We start from the raw sequence: 22,516 nt of genomic DNA, 5'->3' as shown, positions 1-22,516 counted from the left end.
TATATAAAAAAATAAATAAGTGAATAACGTTTTTCCATATATTTAAAAACATATAAAGCTCTATAGTAAACATTTATATAGCTACTAATTCATTTCACATATTATTTAAGTGTTCTAATCTTCAATCTTGCCTTAAATATATAAACAATATTAATAATATAAAAATAACAATAATAATGTAAAATTAATATAATAATTAGGGCTGTCAAAAGATTAATCGCGATTAATCGCATCCAAAATAAAAGTTTGTGTTTTGTACTGTGTATAATTATTTATATATATAAAAACACACACAATCATGTATATATTTCAGAAAAATTGGTTATATATAAAATATTTATATATAATATAAATTATATAAATGTATATACAGTATATAAATGCAATTATTCCTTAAATATATACATGAATGTGTGTGTTTTTATATATATAAATAATTATACACAATACACACACATATATTATGTAAACACAAACTTTTATTTTGGATGTGATTAATCACGATTAATCTTTTGACAGCCCTAATAATAATATAATATTATATTATAATATATAATATAATATAGGCACAACATACTGTAGCCTAATATTAAAACCAGAATAAGGGTACAATCGGGTAAAAGTATAATTCAAGTATAACACGTTTATTTATTTGTATAGCGCTTTTCGCAATAAACATAGTTTCAAAGCAGCTGTACAGAACGCGCATGAGTCCACATAAAAATAATGCTTTCTCACAAACTGTTCAGTCTCTCTAAACTTTAGTCAACACATTTCATCCCCACACACTTAGAGGTGCGGTCAAGACGTCACAAAGCATGCAGTTTCAGGAAACGCGCGCATCATCCGTGACACACCCGCGCGCGCAGCCAATAGAGACAGAGCGTATTTAGGCCACGCCCCCACCGGGGATCCTTAAACGTTCGTTTTTTGGGGTCGACACAGCTTATAAAAACTTATTTCTGTGTTTCTTAGCGTGTTTGTTGTACACCTCTTCACACAGCAGCTTTTAGGCTTTTTTCTGTCTATTGTTAGAAGCCAGAAATGACCAGGAGGAGGAGCCTCTCGCGGATTGTTTTCCCTCCCGGTGGGCGTGGCCTTCAGATTATGACGCGTTACGCTTTCTCTATGAGCGAGTCTTATGAATAGAGAATCTATTCCCCCCCCCACACACACACACCCACTTTAAACCAGAGAAAACAGTTTAACGGAACGCCAAGGGTATAAAAGGGAACATTTATCGGCTACGCACATTCTGAACCGCTTAACTTTAATTCTATTCTTCACTTCTGGAACTCAGAGACTGAAACCGAGATGTTTCCTGATTCAACGACAGGGTGAGTTCGCGCATTTCAACTCCCTTAAAGAAACAAAAAAGTTACTTTTGAGGGTTATAGTCTGACAGTTGATAACTTTAACACTGATGTGAATCACTTTAACTTCATATTTAATCATATAGTCTGTGTTAAGTCTGGCACGCGCGCGTATGGTCTATACTTCATAACTATAACTCTTACATCAGACACGCCATCATATTATCGTTGTATTATTTGTTTATTTAGGCTATGTTAAGGAAAATAAACAGACAGAGAAACCTGTTAAGCAGGTTTGACACACACGCACACACACACACACACACGTAGCCTACATATAGGTCATTCGTCTGCGACATCACGATTATATTTTACATGAACAGAGACTGTACAAACACCGCCAAAGATCGGACAGTTAGATATAATACTTGATATAAGATCTTTAATGATGAAAAATGAAGAAATAAAATATAATGCGTGTCGATGTGTCACGTGTGTGTGTGATGCTGAGGAAACCCGGTGCGCGCGCTTCATCACGCATCAGTTGAGTGCGTCTGCGTACATTCTCAAATAAATGATTAGTTTTGTTTGCTAATATATATAACTGCTTATATGCATTACTCATTAACTACACGTGGTTTAACGGGCAACCAGACTGTAAAATGTCTGCTGGAAAGTGAGTCATATCCGAGGTTTGACTTGTGGAGGGAGTTTCCTCGATGCGTGATTCAAACCGAGTCTTTCTGAAAATGCAATTAAAATAAACATTAATCTGTCTAAACCATTATTTCCCAGTCTTTTTTTATTTAATCATATTCAAGCCAGATTTAAGCCATTTGTTGTTATAAAAACATAAGGCAGACAGAGTGACTCCAACGCAAACTCTCATCCTTCATTCAGACGCTGTTATTTGAGTAAAATACTGTATACTTTTCTCTCCCGAACATTAAGTCCGTATAAGGATTTGAAAACATTGCAATTTTTTATTTATTTATTTTTTGCATAAAAACACAATTTAGTGAAGCTTAAGCTAAAAAATAACATTTGTAAATGGGCTAAAAAAACGAGAAAATCTTACACATTATAAAGTAAATATAATGATAGCAAATTAATAATTTAAATAACATTAATATAAAATTAAAAATAATTATTTATTTAATAAATTAAATTATTTAAAAACAAATTAAATAATATTATTTCATAAAAAGAAAAATATAATTTAAAAATAAATTAATGTTATTTAAAAATAAATTATAAGATATTATTTAATAATGAATTAAACAATATTATTTAATAATAATTTGATTAATATTATTTATTAATAATAATAAATCTAATAAACATTTATTTCACAGTTTTTAAAAAAAGTTAAATGATTCTCTCGTTCTGGTACAGTTATGAGGTGTGCAAGGCCACAGCTGATTGGCTGTTAGCCCAGGGTCCGGTGCGCCCCCTGGTGGGGATCGTGTGCGGCTCGGGTCTCGGTGGACTGGCAGAAATGCTGAAAGATCAGCTGGTCATCAACTACAGCGACATCCCGAACTTCCCCCAGAGCACCGGTGAGTTCAGACACTGCTGATCTCTGCTGTACTGGTGTTATTAATATTGCACGTTCATAACTGTGTGTGTTCTGTAGTGCACGGTCATGCTGGAAAGCTGGTGTTTGGCACCCTTAAAGGAACGCCGTGCGTTTGCATGCAGGGAAGGTTTCACCTCTATGAAGGATACAACATTCAAAAGGTGATCAACAGCAGCTCAAGAACATTATTTCTCATTATTATTATGTGCAGTTTTCTAAATGTTTTAAAAATGTTTTTTCTTGGTTATGCGAATGTAAAGGGAACATTAAATTTTATATGGTGAGCCGTTTTAGCTTAAAATGTTCCAGCTTACTTATCGTAATTTTTACTAGTAAGAATTCAATTTAGAGAGCTCTCTAATCCAATTTTTACTAAGAATTCTACTTTGAGAGATTTCTAAGCGCAAAATTCTATTTAGAGATTTCTCTAATCCAATTTTTACTAGTAATAATTCTATTTTGAGATTTCTCTAATCCGATTTTTACTAGTAATAATTCTATTTTGAGAGCTCTCTAATCCGATTTTTACTAGTAATAATTCTATTTTGAGATTTCTCTAATCCGATTTTTACTAGTAAGAATTCTATTTTGAGAGCTCTCTAATCCAATTTTTACTAGTAATAATTCTATTTTGAGAGCTCTCTAATCCAATTTTTACTAGTAAGAATTCTATTTTGAAAGCTCTCTAATCCAATTTTTACTAGTAATAATTCTATTTAGAGAGATTTCTAATCGCAAAATTCTATTTAGAGATTTCTCTAATTCAATTTTTACTAGTTAGAATTCAATTTTGAGAGCTCTCTAATCCAATTTTTACTAGTAATAATTCTATTTAGAGAGATTTCTAATCGCAAAATTCTATTTAGAGATTTCTCTAATTCAATTTTTACTAGTAAGAATTCTATTTTGAAAGCTCTCTAATACAATTTTTACTAGTAATAATTCTATTTAGATATATTTCTAATCGCAAAATTCTATTTAGAGATTTCTCTAATCCAATTTTTACTAGTAAGAATTCTATTTTGAGAGCTCTCTAATCCAATTTTTACTAGTAAGAATTCTATTTTGAAAGTTCTCTAATCCAATTTTTACTAGTAAGAATTCTATTTTGAAAGCTCTCTAATCCAATTTTTACTAGTAAGAATTCTATTTTGAAAGCTCTCTAATCCAATTTTTACTAGTAAGAATTCTATTTAGAGAGATTTCTAATCGCAAAATTCTATTTAGAGATTTCTCTAATCCAATTTTTACTAGTTAGAATTCTATTTTGAGAGCTCTCTAATCCAATCTTTACTAGTAATAATTCTATTTAGAGAGATTTCTAATCGCAAAATTCTATTTAGAGATTTCTCTAATTAAATTTTTACTAGTAAGAATTCTATTTTGAAAGCTCTAATCCAATTTTTACTAGTAAGAATTCTATTTAGAGAGATTTCTAATAGCAAAATTCTATTTTGAGAATTCTCTGATCCAATTTTTACTAGTAATAATTCTATTTTGAGATATTTCTAATCGCAAAATTCTATTTAGAGATTTCTCTAATCCAATTTTTACTAGTAAGAATTCTATTTTGAGAACTCTCTAATCCAATTTTTACTAGTAATAATTCTATTTTGAGATATTTCTAATCGCAAAATTCTATTTAGAGATTTCTCTAATCCAATTTTTACTAGTAAGAATTCTATTTTGAGAGCTCTCTAATCCAATTTTTACTAGTAAGAATTCTATTTTGAAAGCTCTCTAATCCAATTTTTACTAGTAAGAATTCTATTTAAAGAGATTTCTAATTGCAAAATTCTATTTAGAGATTTCTCTAATCCAATTTTTACTAGTTAGAATTCTATTTTGAGAGCTCTCTAATCCAATTTTTACTAGTAAGAATTCTATTTTGAGAGCTCTCTAATCCAATCTTTACTAGTAATAATTCTATTTAGAGAGATTTCTAATCGCAAAATTCTATTTAGAGATTTCTCTAATTAAATTTTTACTAGTAAGAATTCTATTTTGAAAGCTCTAATCCAATTTTTACTAGTAAGAATTCTATTTAGAGAGATTTCTAATAGCAAAATTCTATTTTGAGAATTCTCTGATCCAATTTTTACTAGTAATAATTCTATTTTGAGATATTTCTAATCGCAAAATTCTATTTAGAGATTTCTCTAATCCAATTTTTACTAGTAAGAATTCTATTTTGAGAACTCTCTAATCCAATTTTTACTAGTAATAATTCTATTTTGAGATATTTCTAATCGCAAAATTCTATTTAGAGATTTCTCTAATCCAATTTTTACTAGTAAGAATTCTATTTTGAGAGCTCTCTAATCCAATTTTTACTAGTAAGAATTCTATTTTGAAAGCTCTCTAATCCAATTTTTACTAGTAAGAATTCTATTTAAAGAGATTTCTAATTGCAAAATTCTATTTAGAGATTTCTCTAATCCAATTTTTACTAGTTAGAATTCTATTTTGAGAGCTCTCTAATCCAATTTTTACTAGTAAGAATTCTATTTTGAGAGCTCTCTAATCCAATCTTTACTAGTAATAATTCTATTTAGAGAGATTTCTAATCGCAAAATTCTATTTAGAGATTTCTCTAATTCAATTTTTACTAGTAAGAATTCTATTTTGAGAGCTCTCTAATTCAGTTGTTACTAGTAAGAATGCAAATGCAGCGTTCTCTTATTCAATAACAGAGCTCTGCAATTATACATATCGTTAATGTGTTTTTTACTAGTAAAAATGTAATTAGAAAGCTCTGTAATTGATAATATTACTAGTAAAAATGTAATTGTAGAGCTCTGTAATAAAAAAATAATGGAAGTCAGTGGAGACATTTGACTAGTAAGCATTCATTTGTCGAGCTCTCTAATTGGAATTGTCACTAGTAAGAATTTAATTGAGAGCTTTGTAATTGTAATTCTTAATAGTAAAAATTAAATTATATCAAGTAATGCTGGGGACGTTTTAAGCTAATACGGCATGCTATTTATAAATAGTGTTTCTGTTTTTATAACATTAATAAAGACCAGAAGAAACTTACTCTTGACATCACTGGACAAATATTTGTTGAGTTCCTGAGGAGGAACTATCAATATAAGTTATTAATAATGACAAACAGCCGCTGCTCATGTATTGGCAGTGTTTGCTCAATGTAAATATTAGTTTACACTAAATATCCGCAACTTTTTCCCATGTTCATCTGTCTTTAGTGTGTAATGTTGCTGATCACGAGAAAGCTCCAGTTTGAGAGCTCTCTAATCCAATGTTTACTAGTTAGAATTCTATTTAGAGATTTCTCTTATCCAATTTTTACTAGTAAGAATTCTATTTTGAAAGCTCTCTAATCCAATTTTTACTAGTAAGAATTCTATTTTGAAAGCTCTCTAATCCAATTTTTACTAGTAAGAATTCTATTTTGAAAGCTCTCTAATCCAATTTTTACTAGTAAGAATTCTATTTAGAGAGATTTCTAATCGCAAAATTCTATTTAGAGATTTCTCTAATCCAATTTTTACTAGTTAGAATTCTATTTTGAGAGCTCTCTAATCCAATCTTTACTAGTAATAATTCTATTTAGAGAGATTTCTAATCGCAAAATTCTATTTAGAGATTTCTCTAATTACATTTTTACTAGTAAGAATTCTATTTTGAAAGCTCTAATCCAATTTTTACTAGTAAGAATTCTATTTAGAGAGATTTCTAATAGCAAAATTCTATTTTGAGAATTCTCTGATCCAATTTTTACTAGTAATAATTCTATTTTGAGATATTTCTAATCGCAAAATTCTATTTAGAGATTTCTCTAATCCAATTTTTACTAGTAAGAATTCTATTTTGAGAGCTCTCTAATTCAGTTGTTACTAGTAAGAATGCAAATGCAGAGTTCTCTTATTCAATAACAGAGCTCTGCAATTATACATATCGTTAATGTGTTTTTTACTAGTAAAAATGTAATTAGAAAGCTCTGTAATTGATAATATTACTAGTAAAAATGTAATTGTAGAGCTCTGTAATAAAAAAATAATGGAAGTCAGTGGAGACATTTGACTAGTAAGCATTCATTTGTCGAGCTCTCTAATTGGAATTGTCACTAGTAAGAATTTAATTGAGAGCTTTGTAATTGTAATTCTTAATAGTATAAATTAAATTATATCAAGTAATGTTTTAAGCTAATATGGCATGCCATAATTTTTTATCTATTTATAAATAGTGTTTCTGTTTTTATAACATTAATAAAGACCAGAAGAAACTTACTCTTGACATCACTGGACAAATATTTGTTGAGTTCCTGAGGAGGAACTATCAATATAAGTTATTAATAATGACAAACAGCCGCTGCTCATGTATTGGCAGTGTTTGCTCAATGTAAATATTAGTTTACACTAAATATCCGCAACTTTTTCCCATGTTCATCTGTCTTTAGTGTGTAATGTTGCTGATCACGAGAAAGCTCCAGTTTGAGAGCTCTCTAATCCAATGTTTACTAGTTAGAATTCTATTTAGAGATTTCTCTTATCCAATTTTTACTAGTAAGAATTCTATTTTGAAAGCTCTCTAATCCAATTTTTACTAGTAAGAATTCTATTTTGAAAGCTCTCTAATCCAATTTTTACTAGTAAGAATTCTATTTTGAAAGCTCTCTAATCCAATTTTTACTAGTAAGAATTCTATTTAGAGAGATTTCTAATCGCAAAATTCTATTTAGAGATTTCTCTAATCCAATTTTTACTAGTTAGAATTCTATTTTGAGAGCTCTCTAATCCAATCTTTACTAGTAATAATTCTATTTAGAGAGATTTCTAATCGCAAAATTCTATTTAGAGATTTCTCTAATTACATTTTTACTAGTAAGAATTCTATTTTGAAAGCTCTAATCCAATTTTTACTAGTAAGAATTCTATTTAGAGAGATTTCTAATAGCAAAATTCTATTTTGAGAATTCTCTGATCCAATTTTTACTAGTAATAATTCTATTTTGAGATATTTCTAATCGCAAAATTCTATTTAGAGATTTCTCTAATCCAATTTTTACTAGTAAGAATTCTATTTTGAGAACTCTCTAATTCAATTTTTACTAGTAATAATTCTATTTTGAGATATTTCTAATCGCAAAATTCTATTTAGAGATTTCTCTAATCCAATTTTTACTAGTAAGAATTCTATTTTGAGAGCTCTCTAATCCAATTTTTACTAGTAAGAATTCTATTTTGAAAGCTCTCTAATCCAATTTTTACTAGTAAGAATTCTATTTAAAGAGATTTCTAATTGCAAAATTCTATTTAGAGATTTCTCTAATCCAATTTTTACTAGTTAGAATTCTATTTTGAGAGCTCTCTAATCCAATTTTTACTAGTAAGAATTCTATTTTGAGAGCTCTCTAATCCAATCTTTACTAGTAATAATTCTATTTAGAGAGATTTCTAATCGCAAAATTCTATTTAGAGATTTCTCTAATTAAATTTTTACTAGTAAGAATTCTATTTTGAAAGCTCTAATCCAATTTTTACTAGTAAGAATTCTATTTAGAGAGATTTCTAATAGCAAAATTCTATTTTGAGAATTCTCTGATCCAATTTTTACTAGTAATAATTCTATTTTGAGATATTTCTAATCGCAAAATTCTATTTAGAGATTTCTCTAATCCAATTTTTACTAGTAAGAATTCTATTTTGAGAACTCTCTAATCCAATTTTTACTAGTAATAATTCTATTTTGAGATATTTCTAATCGCAAAATTCTATTTAGAGATTTCTCTAATCCAATTTTTACTAGTAAGAATTCTATTTTGAGAGCTCTCTAATCCAATTTTTACTAGTAAGAATTCTATTTTGAAAGCTCTCTAATCCAATTTTTACTAGTAAGAATTCTCTTTAAAGAGATTTCTAATTGCAAAATTCTATTTAGAGATTTCTCTAATCCAATTTTTACTAGTTAGAATTCTATTTTGAGAGCTCTCTAATCCAATTTTTACTAGTAAGAATTCTATTTTGAGAGCTCTCTAATCCAATCTTTACTAGTAATAATTCTATTTAGAGAGATTTCTAATCGCAAAATTCTATTTAGAGATTTCTCTAATTCAATTTTTACTAGTAAGAATTCTATTTTGAGAGCTCTCTAATTCAGTTGTTACTAGTAAGAATGCAAATGCAGAGTTCTCTTATTCAATAACAGAGCTCTGCAATTATACATATCGTTAATGTGTTTTTTACTAGTAAAAATGTAATTAGAAAGCTCTGTAATTGATAATATTACTAGTAAAAATGTAATTGTAGAGCTCTGTAATAAAAAAATAATGGAAGTCAGTGGAGACATTTGACTAGTAAGCATTCATTTGTCGAGCTCTCTAATTGGAATTGTCACTAGTAAGAATTTAATTGAGAGCTTTGTAATTGTAATTCTTAATAGTAAAAATTAAATTATATCAAGTAATGCTGGGGACGTTTTAAGCTAATACGGCATGCTATTTATAAATAGTGTTTCTGTTTTTATAACATTAATAAAGACCAGAAGAAACTTACTCTTGACATCACTGGACAAATATTTGTTGAGTTCCTGAGGAGGAACTATCAATATAAGTTATTAATAATGACAAACAGCCGCTGCTCATGTATTGGCAGTGTTTGCTCAATGTAAATATTAGTTTACACTAAATATCCGCAACTTTTTCCCATGTTCATCTGTCTTTAGTGTGTAATGTTGCTGATCACGAGAAAGCTCCAGTTTGAGAGCTCTCTAATCCAATGTTTACTAGTTAGAATTCTATTTAGAGATTTCTCTTATCCAATTTTTACTAGTAAGAGTTCTATTTTGAAAGCTCTCTAATCCAATTTTTACTAGTAAGAATTCTATTTTGAAAGCTCTCTAATCCAATTTTTACTAGTAAGAATTCTATTTTGAAAGCTCTCTAATCCAATTTTTACTAGTAAGAATTCTATTTAGAGAGATTTCTAATCGCAAAATTCTATTTAGAGATTTCTCTAATCCAATTTTTACTAGTTAGAATTCTATTTTGAGAGCTCTCTAATCCAATCTTTACTAGTAATAATTCTATTTAGAGAGATTTCTAATCGCAAAATTCTATTTAGAGATTTCTCTAATTACATTTTTACTAGTAAGAATTCTATTTTGAAAGCTCTAATCCAATTTTTACTAGTAAGAATTCTATTTAGAGAGATTTCTAATAGCAAAATTCTATTTTGAGAATTCTCTGATCCAATTTTTACTAGTAATAATTCTATTTTGAGATATTTCTAATCGCAAAATTCTATTTAGAGATTTCTCTAATCCAATTTTTACTAGTAAGAATTCTATTTTGAGAGCTCTCTAATTCAGTTGTTACTAGTAAGAATGCAAATGCAGAGTTCTCTTATTCAATAACAGAGCTCTGCAATTATACATATCGTTAATGTGTTTTTTACTAGTAAAAATGTAATTAGAAAGCTCTGTAATTGATAATATTACTAGTAAAAATGTAATTGTAGAGCTCTGTAATAAAAAAATAATGGAAGTCAGTGGAGACATTTGACTAGTAAGCATTCATTTGTCGAGCTCTCTAATTGGAATTGTCACTAGTAAGAATTTAATTGAGAGCTTTGTAATTGTAATTCTTAATAGTATAAATTAAATTATATCAAGTAATGTTTTAAGCTAATATGGCATGCCATAATTTTTTATCTATTTATAAATAGTGTTTCTGTTTTTATAACATTAATAAAGACCAGAAGAAACTTACTCTTGACATCACTGGACAAATATTTGTTGAGTTCCTGAGGAGGAACTATCAATATAAGTTATTAATAATGACAAACAGCCGCTGCTCATGTATTGGCAGTGTTTGCTCAATGTAAATATTAGTTTACACTAAATATCCGCAACTTTTTCCCATGTTCATCTGTCTTTAGTGTGTAATGTTGCTGATCACGAGAAAGCTCCAGTTTGAGAGCTCTCTAATCCAATGTTTACTAGTTAGAATTCTATTTAGAGATTTCTCTTATCCAATTTTTACTAGTAAGAATTCTATTTTGAAAGCTCTCTAATCCAATTTTTACTAGTAAGAATTCTATTTTGAAAGCTCTCTAATCCAATTTTTACTAGTAAGAATTCTATTTTGAAAGCTCTCTAATCCAATTTTTACTAGTAAGAATTCTATTTAGAGAGATTTCTAATCGCAAAATTCTATTTAGAGATTTCTCTAATCCAATTTTTACTAGTTAGAATTCTATTTTGAGAGCTCTCTAATCCAATCTTTACTAGTAATAATTCTATTTAGAGAGATTTCTAATCGCAAAATTCTATTTAGAGATTTCTCTAATTACATTTTTACTAGTAAGAATTCTATTTTGAAAGCTCTAATCCAATTTTTACTAGTAAGAATTCTATTTAGAGAGATTTCTAATAGCAAAATTCTATTTTGAGAATTCTCTGATCCAATTTTTACTAGTAATAATTCTATTTTGAGATATTTCTAATCGCAAAATTCTATTTAGAGATTTCTCTAATCCAATTTTTACTAGTAAGAATTCTATTTTGAGAACTCTCTAATTCAATTTTTACTAGTAATAATTCTATTTTGAGATATTTCTAATCGCAAAATTCTATTTAGAGATTTCTCTAATCCAATTTTTACTAGTAAGAATTCTATTTTGAGAGCTCTCTAATCCAATTTTTACTAGTAAGAATTCTATTTTGAAAGCTCTCTAATCCAATTTTTACTAGTAAGAATTCTATTTAAAGAGATTTCTAATTGCAAAATTCTATTTAGAGATTTCTCTAATCCAATTTTTACTAGTTAGAATTCTATTTTGAGAGCTCTCTAATCCAATTTTTACTAGTAAGAATTCTATTTTGAGAGCTCTCTAATCCAATCTTTACTAGTAATAATTCTATTTAGAGAGATTTCTAATCGCAAAATTCTATTTAGAGATTTCTCTAATTAAATTTTTACTAGTAAGAATTCTATTTTGAAAGCTCTAATCCAATTTTTACTAGTAAGAATTCTATTTAGAGAGATTTCTAATAGCAAAATTCTATTTTGAGAATTCTCTGATCCAATTTTTACTAGTAATAATTCTATTTTGAGATATTTCTAATCGCAAAATTCTATTTAGAGATTTCTCTAATCCAATTTTTACTAGTAAGAATTCTATTTTGAGAACTCTCTAATCCAATTTTTACTAGTAATAATTCTATTTTGAGATATTTCTAATCGCAAAATTCTATTTAGAGATTTCTCTAATCCAATTTTTACTAGTAAGAATTCTATTTTGAGAGCTCTCTAATCCAATTTTTACTAGTAAGAATTCTATTTTGAAAGCTCTCTAATCCAATTTTTACTAGTAAGAATTCTCTTTAAAGAGATTTCTAATTGCAAAATTCTATTTAGAGATTTCTCTAATCCAATTTTTACTAGTTAGAATTCTATTTTGAGAGCTCTCTAATCCAATTTTTACTAGTAAGAATTCTATTTTGAGAGCTCTCTAATCCAATCTTTACTAGTAATAATTCTATTTAGAGAGATTTCTAATCGCAAAATTCTATTTAGAGATTTCTCTAATTCAATTTTTACTAGTAAGAATTCTATTTTGAGAGCTCTCTAATTCAGTTGTTACTAGTAAGAATGCAAATGCAGAGTTCTCTTATTCAATAACAGAGCTCTGCAATTATACATATCGTTAATGTGTTTTTTACTAGTAAAAATGTAATTAGAAAGCTCTGTAATTGATAATATTACTAGTAAAAATGTAATTGTAGAGCTCTGTAATAAAAAAATAATGGAAGTCAGTGGAGACATTTGACTAGTAAGCATTCATTTGTCGAGCTCTCTAATTGGAATTGTCACTAGTAAGAATTTAATTGAGAGCTTTGTAATTGTAATTCTTAATAGTAAAAATTAAATTATATCAAGTAATGCTGGGGACGTTTTAAGCTAATACGGCATGCTATTTATAAATAGTGTTTCTGTTTTTATAACATTAATAAAGACCAGAAGAAACTTACTCTTGACATCACTGGACAAATATTTGTTGAGTTCCTGAGGAGGAACTATCAATATAAGTTATTAATAATGACAAACAGCCGCTGCTCATGTATTGGCAGTGTTTGCTCAATGTAAATATTAGTTTACACTAAATATCCGCAACTTTTTCCCATGTTCATCTGTCTTTAGTGTGTAATGTTGCTGATCACGAGAAAGCTCCAGTTTGAGAGCTCTCTAATCCAATGTTTACTAGTTAGAATTCTATTTAGAGATTTCTCTTATCCAATTTTTACTAGTAAGAGTTCTATTTTGAAAGCTCTCTAATCCAATTTTTACTAGTAAGAATTCTATTTTGAAAGCTCTCTAATCCAATTTTTACTAGTAAGAATTCTATTTTGAAAGCTCTCTAATCCAATTTTTACTAGTAAGAATTCTATTTAGAGAGATTTCTAATCGCAAAATTCTATTTAGAGATTTCTCTAATCCAATTTTTACTAGTTAGAATTCTATTTTGAGAGCTCTCTAATCCAATCTTTACTAGTAATAATTCTATTTAGAGAGATTTCTAATCGCAAAATTCTATTTAGAGATTTCTCTAATTACATTTTTACTAGTAAGAATTCTATTTTGAAAGCTCTAATCCAATTTTTACTAGTAAGAATTCTATTTAGAGAGATTTCTAATAGCAAAATTCTATTTTGAGAATTCTCTGATCCAATTTTTACTAGTAATAATTCTATTTTGAGATATTTCTAATCGCAAAATTCTATTTAGAGATTTCTCTAATCCAATTTTTACTAGTAAGAATTCTATTTTGAGAGCTCTCTAATTCAGTTGTTACTAGTAAGAATGCAAATGCAGAGTTCTCTTATTCAATAACAGAGCTCTGCAATTATACATATCGTTAATGTGTTTTTTACTAGTAAAAATGTAATTAGAAAGCTCTGTAATTGATAATATTACTAGTAAAAATGTAATTGTAGAGCTCTGTAATAAAAAAATAATGGAAGTCAGTGGAGACATTTGACTAGTAAGCATTCATTTGTCGAGCTCTCTAATTGGAATTGTCACTAGTAAGAATTTAATTGAGAGCTTTGTAATTGTAATTCTTAATAGTATAAATTAAATTATATCAAGTAATGTTTTAAGCTAATATGGCATGCCATAATTTTTTATCTATTTATAAATAGTGTTTCTGTTTTTATAACATTAATAAAGACCAGAAGAAACTTACTCTTGACGTCACTGGACAAATATTTGTTGAGTTCCTGAGGAGGAACTATCAATATAAGTTATTAATAATGACAAACAGCCGCTGCTCATGTATTGGCAGTGTTTGCTCAATGTAAATATTAGTGGCACCTTTACAAGGTCTTTATCAATACACCATAAACTTCTCACCTCAGAATTACATAATCATCTCAGTTCATCCGCAACTTTTTCCCATGTTCATCTGTGTTTAGTGTGTAGTGTTGCTGTGTGATCATGAGAAAGCTCCAGTTCTTCTCTATATCTGTGTTTCTGAACTCCTGAAACGCCTCCGCTGTAGTCTCCAGTCTCAATATTCCTCATTATAATAATTAATGCGCAGAATAAAGGGGCGGGGCCTGGTTGAGTGAGTTAGTAGTGTGTTAAACTGGCGGTTATGGAAAGGGGCGGGACATTTCCCAAACACACTCGACCAATCACAACACACTGCTCCAGTCGACCAATCAGAGCACAGTGTGCTTTTCAGGAGGAGGGGCTTCATAGAGACAGGAAGTGAACAGAGCGTTACTGACAGACTGGGAAGAGAGGAGCCGCAACACTGGAGAATATGAGGAGAATAATCAACATGTTCTAGACAACATCAAGATTTCTTTAAAAGTTTTTGAAAATAATGTCACAATGCAATGCACAATTTGTGTTGATTTTGACGTATTTTTGACACGTATCATGATTTTTCAGATATTATTTATGGTATGATTGTAATTGGTGTGTGTTGTGGGATTGGCAGACCACCATGCCCATCCGGGTCTTCAAGCTCATGGGTGTGCAGACGGTCCTCCTGACCAACGCCGCTGGCGGACTGAACCAGGACTTCAATGTGGGCGACATCATGGTTATCAAGGATCACATCAATATCCCCGGCTTCGCTGGAAACAACCCGCTAGTGGGACAGAATGACGCGAGGTGAGATTCAGTGTGTGATTTGATGCCCTTGTTAGTAAGATATGTTACTACATAAATAATGACGTTTTAGCAGAGACGGACCATTGATAAATCATAATAATTTACTTTAAATCAAAAGTCATGAAATTAAAATTACGCTAGTCCGTATATCCAAGTGGCAACCTTCAGTTCTCTCTCTCTTGAATCCAACATGGAAGTGATTTAAACTGCAGTTCATCGACTGGCCACTAGAGAGAGGCTCCGAAAGAGAAAGGTTCTGCATAATTAGGGGCGTGGCCACTTGAGTGACAGGTGGGTTGCCGCTGATGTCACTACTAGCCGTTTGTCTACATTTAATTATGCAGAACTTTAAGGCTTAATATAATTTAAACTGATGAGTTATAAAAATATTCCCCCCCCTCACAGTCGTCATGAAGGGCAACATTATCTATATAGACCAAAACCACTTTTTGCACTAGGCTGTAAACATGTTTATTTCTGCTGTAAATAGAGTTGGGGTACTCGAACTCGGACTCGGACTCGAGTCCGGTCTCGAGTCCAATTTTGAATGGACTCGGACTTGTCACGCACTCGAATGAATTTGTACTCGGACTTGACACGGACTCGGGACATTTTAGACTCGGAAAAATGTCCGAGTCCAGTCGAGTCCGGGCACTGGATGACACAAAACTAAATTTTGTGAATTTTTTTTTATTCAAAAACTAAACGAAACAACGTTGTTTCAGCGTTGAGCATTGTAGCCAATCACAGTTGAGTGCATAAACACAGTGGCAAATCAGAGGCGTTTTAGAGTCCGCATGCAAATAATTCGCTCAAAATGTATGTTTAGAATCAGCACGAGCTTTATCCTTTCGCAAATCCCCTCATAAACAACAAAGTCTCTCTAGACGCAATATAAATAAGATATTCACTGTGCAGTGCGGACAACTTCAGTCAGTGTTTATGACGAGAGTTTTAGGGAGAGTGCCGAACGCGGTAAGTGATGGCTTAAAGGAGCGCTATTGACAATCTAAATAGTTTTGTTTTTCATACTTCTACAGGACCAGTGGTTACATTCACACTGTAAATTATAAATAGTGATAACTGCATTTAAATGTGGGATTGAATCCACTTAATTTTTATCCTTTGAGTCATGAAATTGCGATGATTTGACACATAGCAACATAAGAACGTGATAACCATAGCAACATTTTGGCGTCTAATAATGTTATATTTTTTGTTGCATTTATACTTTAGTCATAAGTTTACATACTCCTTGCAGAATCTCCAAAATGTTATTTTATATGTTTTTTTAATAAGACGGATCATACACATTGTTTCTATTTAGTACTGCCCTGAAAAAGCTTTTTCACATAACAGATGTTTAATAGCCTAAATAAAATACAAACACAAAATAAAGACAAATTACATAGGCTCGATTTTAATATTGTGTCATTACCTGAATGATCCACAACTTTTTTTTCTTTTTCTTTTTTTTTAATGGTTGAGGAAAAATCATCCAGCTCCTGCACATTCTTTGCTTTTCCAGCATCTTCTGCATATTTGACTCCTTACTAGCAGTGACTATGATTGTAAGATCCATACTTTCACACTGGTGACAACTGAGGGACTCATACACAACTATTACAAACCCTGCAAACATTTAGTGATGCACAAGAAGGAAGCATCCGTTAAGAGCCAAGAGGTGTAAACTTTTGAACTGGATCATTGGTGTAAATTGGTCTTATTTGTTTAAAAATGCATTCATTAATTTAGTCCAACCCTTCAGAGGCTAAATAAGATATTAGCATGTACAACACAATAAGAAAAATTGAAACATCATCATCTTGCTCAAAAGTTTACCCCTGGCTCTTAATGCATCGTGTTGCATTATTAAGCATTACCTTGCAGATTCTAAAAGATGTACAATAGGTAAACGTATGACTGTAACTATACATTGCAATCATTTTGTAAGGTTTAAAATATTAATTTAAGAGCTCAGTGTTGAGACCTTTCGCCGGGATTTGATTGACAGGTGATCTGACCAATTATAATGCAGATACACGCCAGTTTTGTTCGACAAACAAACCAAATCAGTTAGTAGATTAAAGGCAGTGGACTTGAACTTGAAAAATAGTGTGTATTGATTTCTTTTTTAGAAATTTGTGCTATAACTAGAAGAGATTATCAGTTCACGTGCTGCTTGAACTGAGGCCTACACATTAAAGCACCACAAAACAGTATTTATCGTTTGAATTTCATAAAAATTAAAAAAATTGAAAGCTGAGACTTTATTTCAAACCAAAAGTACCCTGCTCTGTCTTGTCTGTTGGCACATTGTTAGTGTCCTCTTTGCTCCGACCGAGAACATGTGGAGTGAGAGAGGAATGGCTTGTCGGACGTAGCAACAGTAACCAAGAGGGGCGGGTCTTTGTGAAAGGTCAATTTCAAATCATTTACATCTTTGTGGACTCGGCCGGACTCGACTCGGACTCGGATGTTAAGGACTCGGACTCAAGTCCGACTCGACCCTCTTTGGACTCGGACTTGGACTTGTACTCGGTTGTTAAGGACTTGGACTCGACTCGGACTCGACAAAGGTGGACTCGGACCCAACACTAGCTGTAAAGTTGGGCATTTTAACATGCGGGTCTATGGGATTGACTCGCTTCTGCAGCCGGTCTCTAGTGGCCAGTGGAGGAACTGCAGTTTAACTCACTTCCATGTTGGATTCGAGAGAGAAAGAGACGGGGAGGTTGGCGCTTGCTTTTACCCAAAGTTGAACATTCTTCAACTCTCGGCGACCGGTAAAAACGCGTTTCAGCGTGAAATAGGCGTTCAGCGCCTCGGTACACTCCTGCCGTTTTAAAAACGCGCCGCTCCCATTGAAAACAATTGGAAAAATACGCCAGCCGCGTGAAAAACGAAAACGCTTTGGTGGACACATGGCCTAATGCTGTGTTCACACCAAATGCAAATGTAATTATTTACACGAGTAGATTACATATAAAGTCAATGCATAGACGCGAATTCACTCCGGGCGTGGCGCAAATGACGTGAATAGGGCGACGCGGTTGCCGCGAACAGTCGATATTTGCCTCAACTGCGTCTACCGCGCAAGTTGAAATTTAACTTGAGGGTAAAATTCGCATGACGCGTTGTCGCGCAAGCCAATCAAGAAATGTTTTTGTTGATGACACTCCTAATCGCGCAATGTTTTTGATTGGCTCGAGTGACGCGAAAAACAAGAAACGTCCCACGAGTAATCTAGAGCGAGTAACGCGATGCGAATTTTGGTGAGAACGCCATAAGACCGTGGCACTTTTTTCTTAGTGATGTTGAGCATGCCTCTCTCCTCTGATCGGCAGGTTCGGCGTGAGGTTCCCGTGTGTGTCGGACGCATACGATCGCGATCTGCAGAAGCTAGCGCTCGAGGTCGCGGAGGAGCTAGGCTTCTCCTCCTTCATGCAGAACGGCGTTTACTGTGCTCTGGGCGGCCCGTCCTTCGAGACCATCGCTGAGTGCCGAATGCTGCGCTCCCTCGGGGCCGATGCTGTCGGTGAGTTGAGCTTTCGAGTGAGAAATCTTTAAATAGAATTTTGCTATTAGAAATCTCTCAAAATAGAATTCTTACTAGTAAAAATTGGATTAGATAAATCTTTAAATAGAATTTTGCTATTAGAAATCTCTCAAAATAGAATTCTTACTAGTAAAAATTGGATTAGATAAATCTTTAAATAGAATTTTGCTATTAGAAATCTCTCAAAATAGAATTCTTACTAGTAAAAATTGGATTAGAGAAATCTTTAAATAGAATTTTGCTATTAGAAATCTCTCAAAATAGAATTCTTACTAGTAAAAATTGGATTAGATAAATCTTTAAATAGAATTTTGCTATTAGAAATCTCTCAAAATTGAATTCTTACTAGTAAAAATTGGATTAGAGAAATCTTTAAATAGAATTTTGCTATTAAAAATCTCTCTAAATAGAATTCTTACTAGTAAAAATGGATTAGATAAATCTTTAAATAGAATTTTGCTATTAGAAATCTCTCAAAATAGAATTCTTACTAGTAAAAATGGATTAGATAAATCTTTAAATAGAATTTTGCTATTAGAAATCTCTCAAAATAGAATTCTTACTAGTAAAAATGGATTAGATAAATCTTTAAATAGAATTTTGCTATTAGAAATCTCTCAAAATAGAATTCTTACTAGTAAAAATTGGATTAGAGAAATCTTTAAATAGAATTTTGCTATTAGAAATATCTCTAAAAATAATTCTTACTAGTAAAAATTGGATTAGATAAATCTTTAAATAGAGTTTTGCTATTAGAAATCTCTCAAAATAGAATTCTTACTAGTAAAAATTGGATTAGAGAAATCTTTAAATAGAATTTTGCTATTAGAAATCTCTCTAAAAATAATTCTTACTAGTAAAAATTGGATTAGAGAAATCTTTAAATAGAATTTTGCTATTAGAAATCTCTCAAAATAGAATTCTTACTAGTAAAAATTGGATTTAGAGAAATCTTTAAATTGAATTTTGCTATTAGAAATCTCTCTAAAAATAATTCTTACTAGTAAAAATTGGATTAGAGAGTTAATGGGAAACCCACTCCATCTATTATTGACTGTCTCCGCCTCCTGATTCATACATTCAACTTGAATTATCATGAAATAATTAAGTCTAATTGTCAAATATTTTTTTAGTTTATTATATAAACAATTGCATAGAATATATATTTTCTGTATTATTTGTAATTTAATTTAAAAAAAATAGATTTTGTGTCTGTCCCTACGTTCTGGTCAACTCTGTTACCTCTGTTATAAAACTACAAAAAAACATGTGAGAAAAAGCATGTGACTTGCACCAAGTGATGTCACTTCCTCTGGCGGGTAACTCTGGAAAGCAGTGAGGCATGTCATTATTCTTCTCTTATTAATTTGTACAAAATGTTTAGGATACACCATTAGTAGATTCATTATTTGTCAAATCTGTTATTGTGATATTGCAGTGAATCTCTCAGTCACTTTTTAAAAAACGATTATATGGCGAAAACCCATAAAATTCTGTTTTTAGGCATGCCATGTGGTGTCTGGTTTGAGGTTAGCATTTCGAGCTAAAGCACAAAATGGTGGAAAATGTCAACTCTGTTATTTGTTAACTCAATTTGTCTATAACAGAGTTGACAGGCTTTTTCTGTTAGTACATTGATGTTCAGTATTCATATTTTAAATCTTACAAGTTTAAGATCAGAAAATATTGAAAATGTTGAATTCTATGAAAATAAAAAAGTCAAACAGAAAAAAAAATATCCTTTTTTTTTTTTTTTCTCTACTTGAAATGTACCCACAACTCTGGAATGACCCTTTTACTAGATGAGTAAAATGCCATAGATATTATGTCTTGTTTTCTGGGGAAATTAATCAAAATTAACTGAGTTGCTGCTTAAAAACAAGCAAAATGATCTGCCAATGTGGTCAGAAAAATAATCTAGTTTCTGTTTGAATTAACATTATTTTTATTACCACATTGGCAGATCATTTTGCTTGTTTTTAAGCAGCAACTCAGTTAATTTTGATTAATTTCCCCAGAAAACAAGACATAATATCTATGGCATATTACTCATCTAGTAAAAGCATCTTGATTTAAGAATGTTTAGATATTTGGACTGGAAATGTACGACGTACCCTGACGAATGTAATTGTGTGTGCGTGTGTGTGTGTGTGTTCTCAGGCATGAGCACTGCTCACGAGGTGATCGTGGCTCGTCACTGTGGACTGCGCGTCTTCGCTCTGTCTCTGATCACCAATAAGTCGGTGATGGATTATGAGAGTGAGAAGAAAGCGAATCACGAGGAGGTTCTTCAGACGGCAGATCAGAGAGCCGTGCAGTTGGAGAAACTCATCGCCAACATGGTGTCCCGCATCGAGACCGGGAATAACAACACACAGTGAGAGAATCCTCTCCAACACGACGGCCCGCTCGCTAGAGGCACCAGTGTTAGTCACACACTCCTTACTTCTGCTTCACAACGTTTACATTCCAGAGATAAAGTGTTTTAGGGAACATGTTCCCATGCAGATACACACTAAACACTCGAGCACCGCCGCTCCTGTCATTCCCAAGGTCCTTTTCTAACATGTATTTATTGTGACCAAATATCTGATTTATTTAAAACACAAGTTAAACAAGTGAAAAAAAAAAAAAAAAAATCTACCTTAAGTCTTAAAATCGTAAAAAATGTGTTACTGAGTTCACTTTAAGGACTTTTTTTTCTTAGAAAATACTGAACTTACTGTACTGTAACTGAAAGTACTGTATTTATGTGATTTATTTAAAACCCAAGTTAAAAAAGTGGGAAATATTTTTAAAAAATCACTGAAATATGGCAGACATTATGGAAATTGGGAGCTTTTAAAAAAAAAATATATATCTTGTATCTAATTTTTTTTACTGAATTCACTTAAATGCTGAACTTAATAATAATAATACAAAAAAAATTACTGAAATGTACCAGCAATTAAGTAAATTTGGAGCTTTCTTAAGATATATATCTTAAAAAATGTGTTACTGAACTTTTAAGGACTTTTAATTTTTTTAGAGAATACTGAACTTACTGTACTGTAACTGAAAGTACTGTATTTATGTGATTTATTTAAAACCCAAGTTAAATGGGTGGGATTATGGGATATAATACAAAAAAAATCACTGAAATATACCAGCAATGAAGGAAATCGGGAGCTTTTCTTAAATATATATCTTGTCTCTAATTTTTTTTTACTGAATTCACTTTAACGTATTTATCAGCAAGTACTAAACTTAAAGAATACTGTATGTATGTGATTTATTTAAAACACAAGTTTCAAAAAGTGGGAAATAATACAAAAAATCACTGAAAAATGCCAGAAATTATGGAAATTTGGAGCTTTTTTAAAATATATATCTTGTATCTAAAAAATGTGTTACTGAATTCACTTTAAGGTATTTATCAAATACTGAACTTAAAGAGTACTGTATTTATGTGACCTATTTATGTAAACGTGAGGTTTTTGAAGTTCTTAAAAATGAGGGTGAGTGTTGTTTTTATTGCACTAAATGATGGAGTGTGTGTGTGTGTGTGTCCGTTTTAAGATCTGCATCAGAACTGCTGTTTTATTGACAATCTAAAGCACTTTTCCCAGAAACATTTATTTAATTTTTTTGCAAAACGTTAAAATTGCACTTCAAGTTCTTTGGTACATTGTATTTGCTCTCCTGCTTAAATGCAATTAAACACAATTTTATTGGTTTGACCGAGTATTTTTCCTTAATCTTTCTGACATGTTATCTTGTGCTTTTTAAGACAGCGATGGATTGTTTTCCATTAAATTTTTATTTATTTTTATTGCATAACAGAACAATAACAACATACACATACAGGTGGATCACAATGTATTCAACTATCTATTATATTCATAATCAAAGGAAACAGAAAGAAAAACAATAAAATA

At 30.9% G+C, this 22,516-nt stretch overlaps 1 protein-coding gene across 1 annotated transcript; it reads left to right on the top strand.

The window, feature by feature from the left end:
* The first annotated feature begins 947 nt into the window (after nucleotides 1–947).
* Nucleotides 948–22,491, top strand: pnp5b (purine nucleoside phosphorylase 5b). Its single transcript, XM_079612964.1, has 6 exons — nucleotides 948–1,337; nucleotides 2,709–2,872; nucleotides 2,950–3,053; nucleotides 14,865–15,040; nucleotides 18,388–18,578; nucleotides 20,760–22,491. The coding sequence occupies exons 1-6, from the start codon at nucleotides 1,315–1,317 to the stop codon at nucleotides 20,978–20,980; spliced, it is 879 nt and encodes a 292-aa protein (XP_079469090.1). The 5' UTR covers nucleotides 948–1,314; the 3' UTR covers nucleotides 20,981–22,491.
* Nucleotides 22,492–22,516: the final 25 nt, after the last annotated feature.

The sequence above is a fragment of the Phoxinus phoxinus genome (assembly GCF_949152265.1).
Source record: "Phoxinus phoxinus genome assembly, chromosome: 5".
Taxonomy (NCBI): Eukaryota; Metazoa; Chordata; class Actinopteri; order Cypriniformes; family Leuciscidae; genus Phoxinus; species Phoxinus phoxinus.
This window is presented reverse-complemented; position numbering and strand designations above follow the sequence as displayed.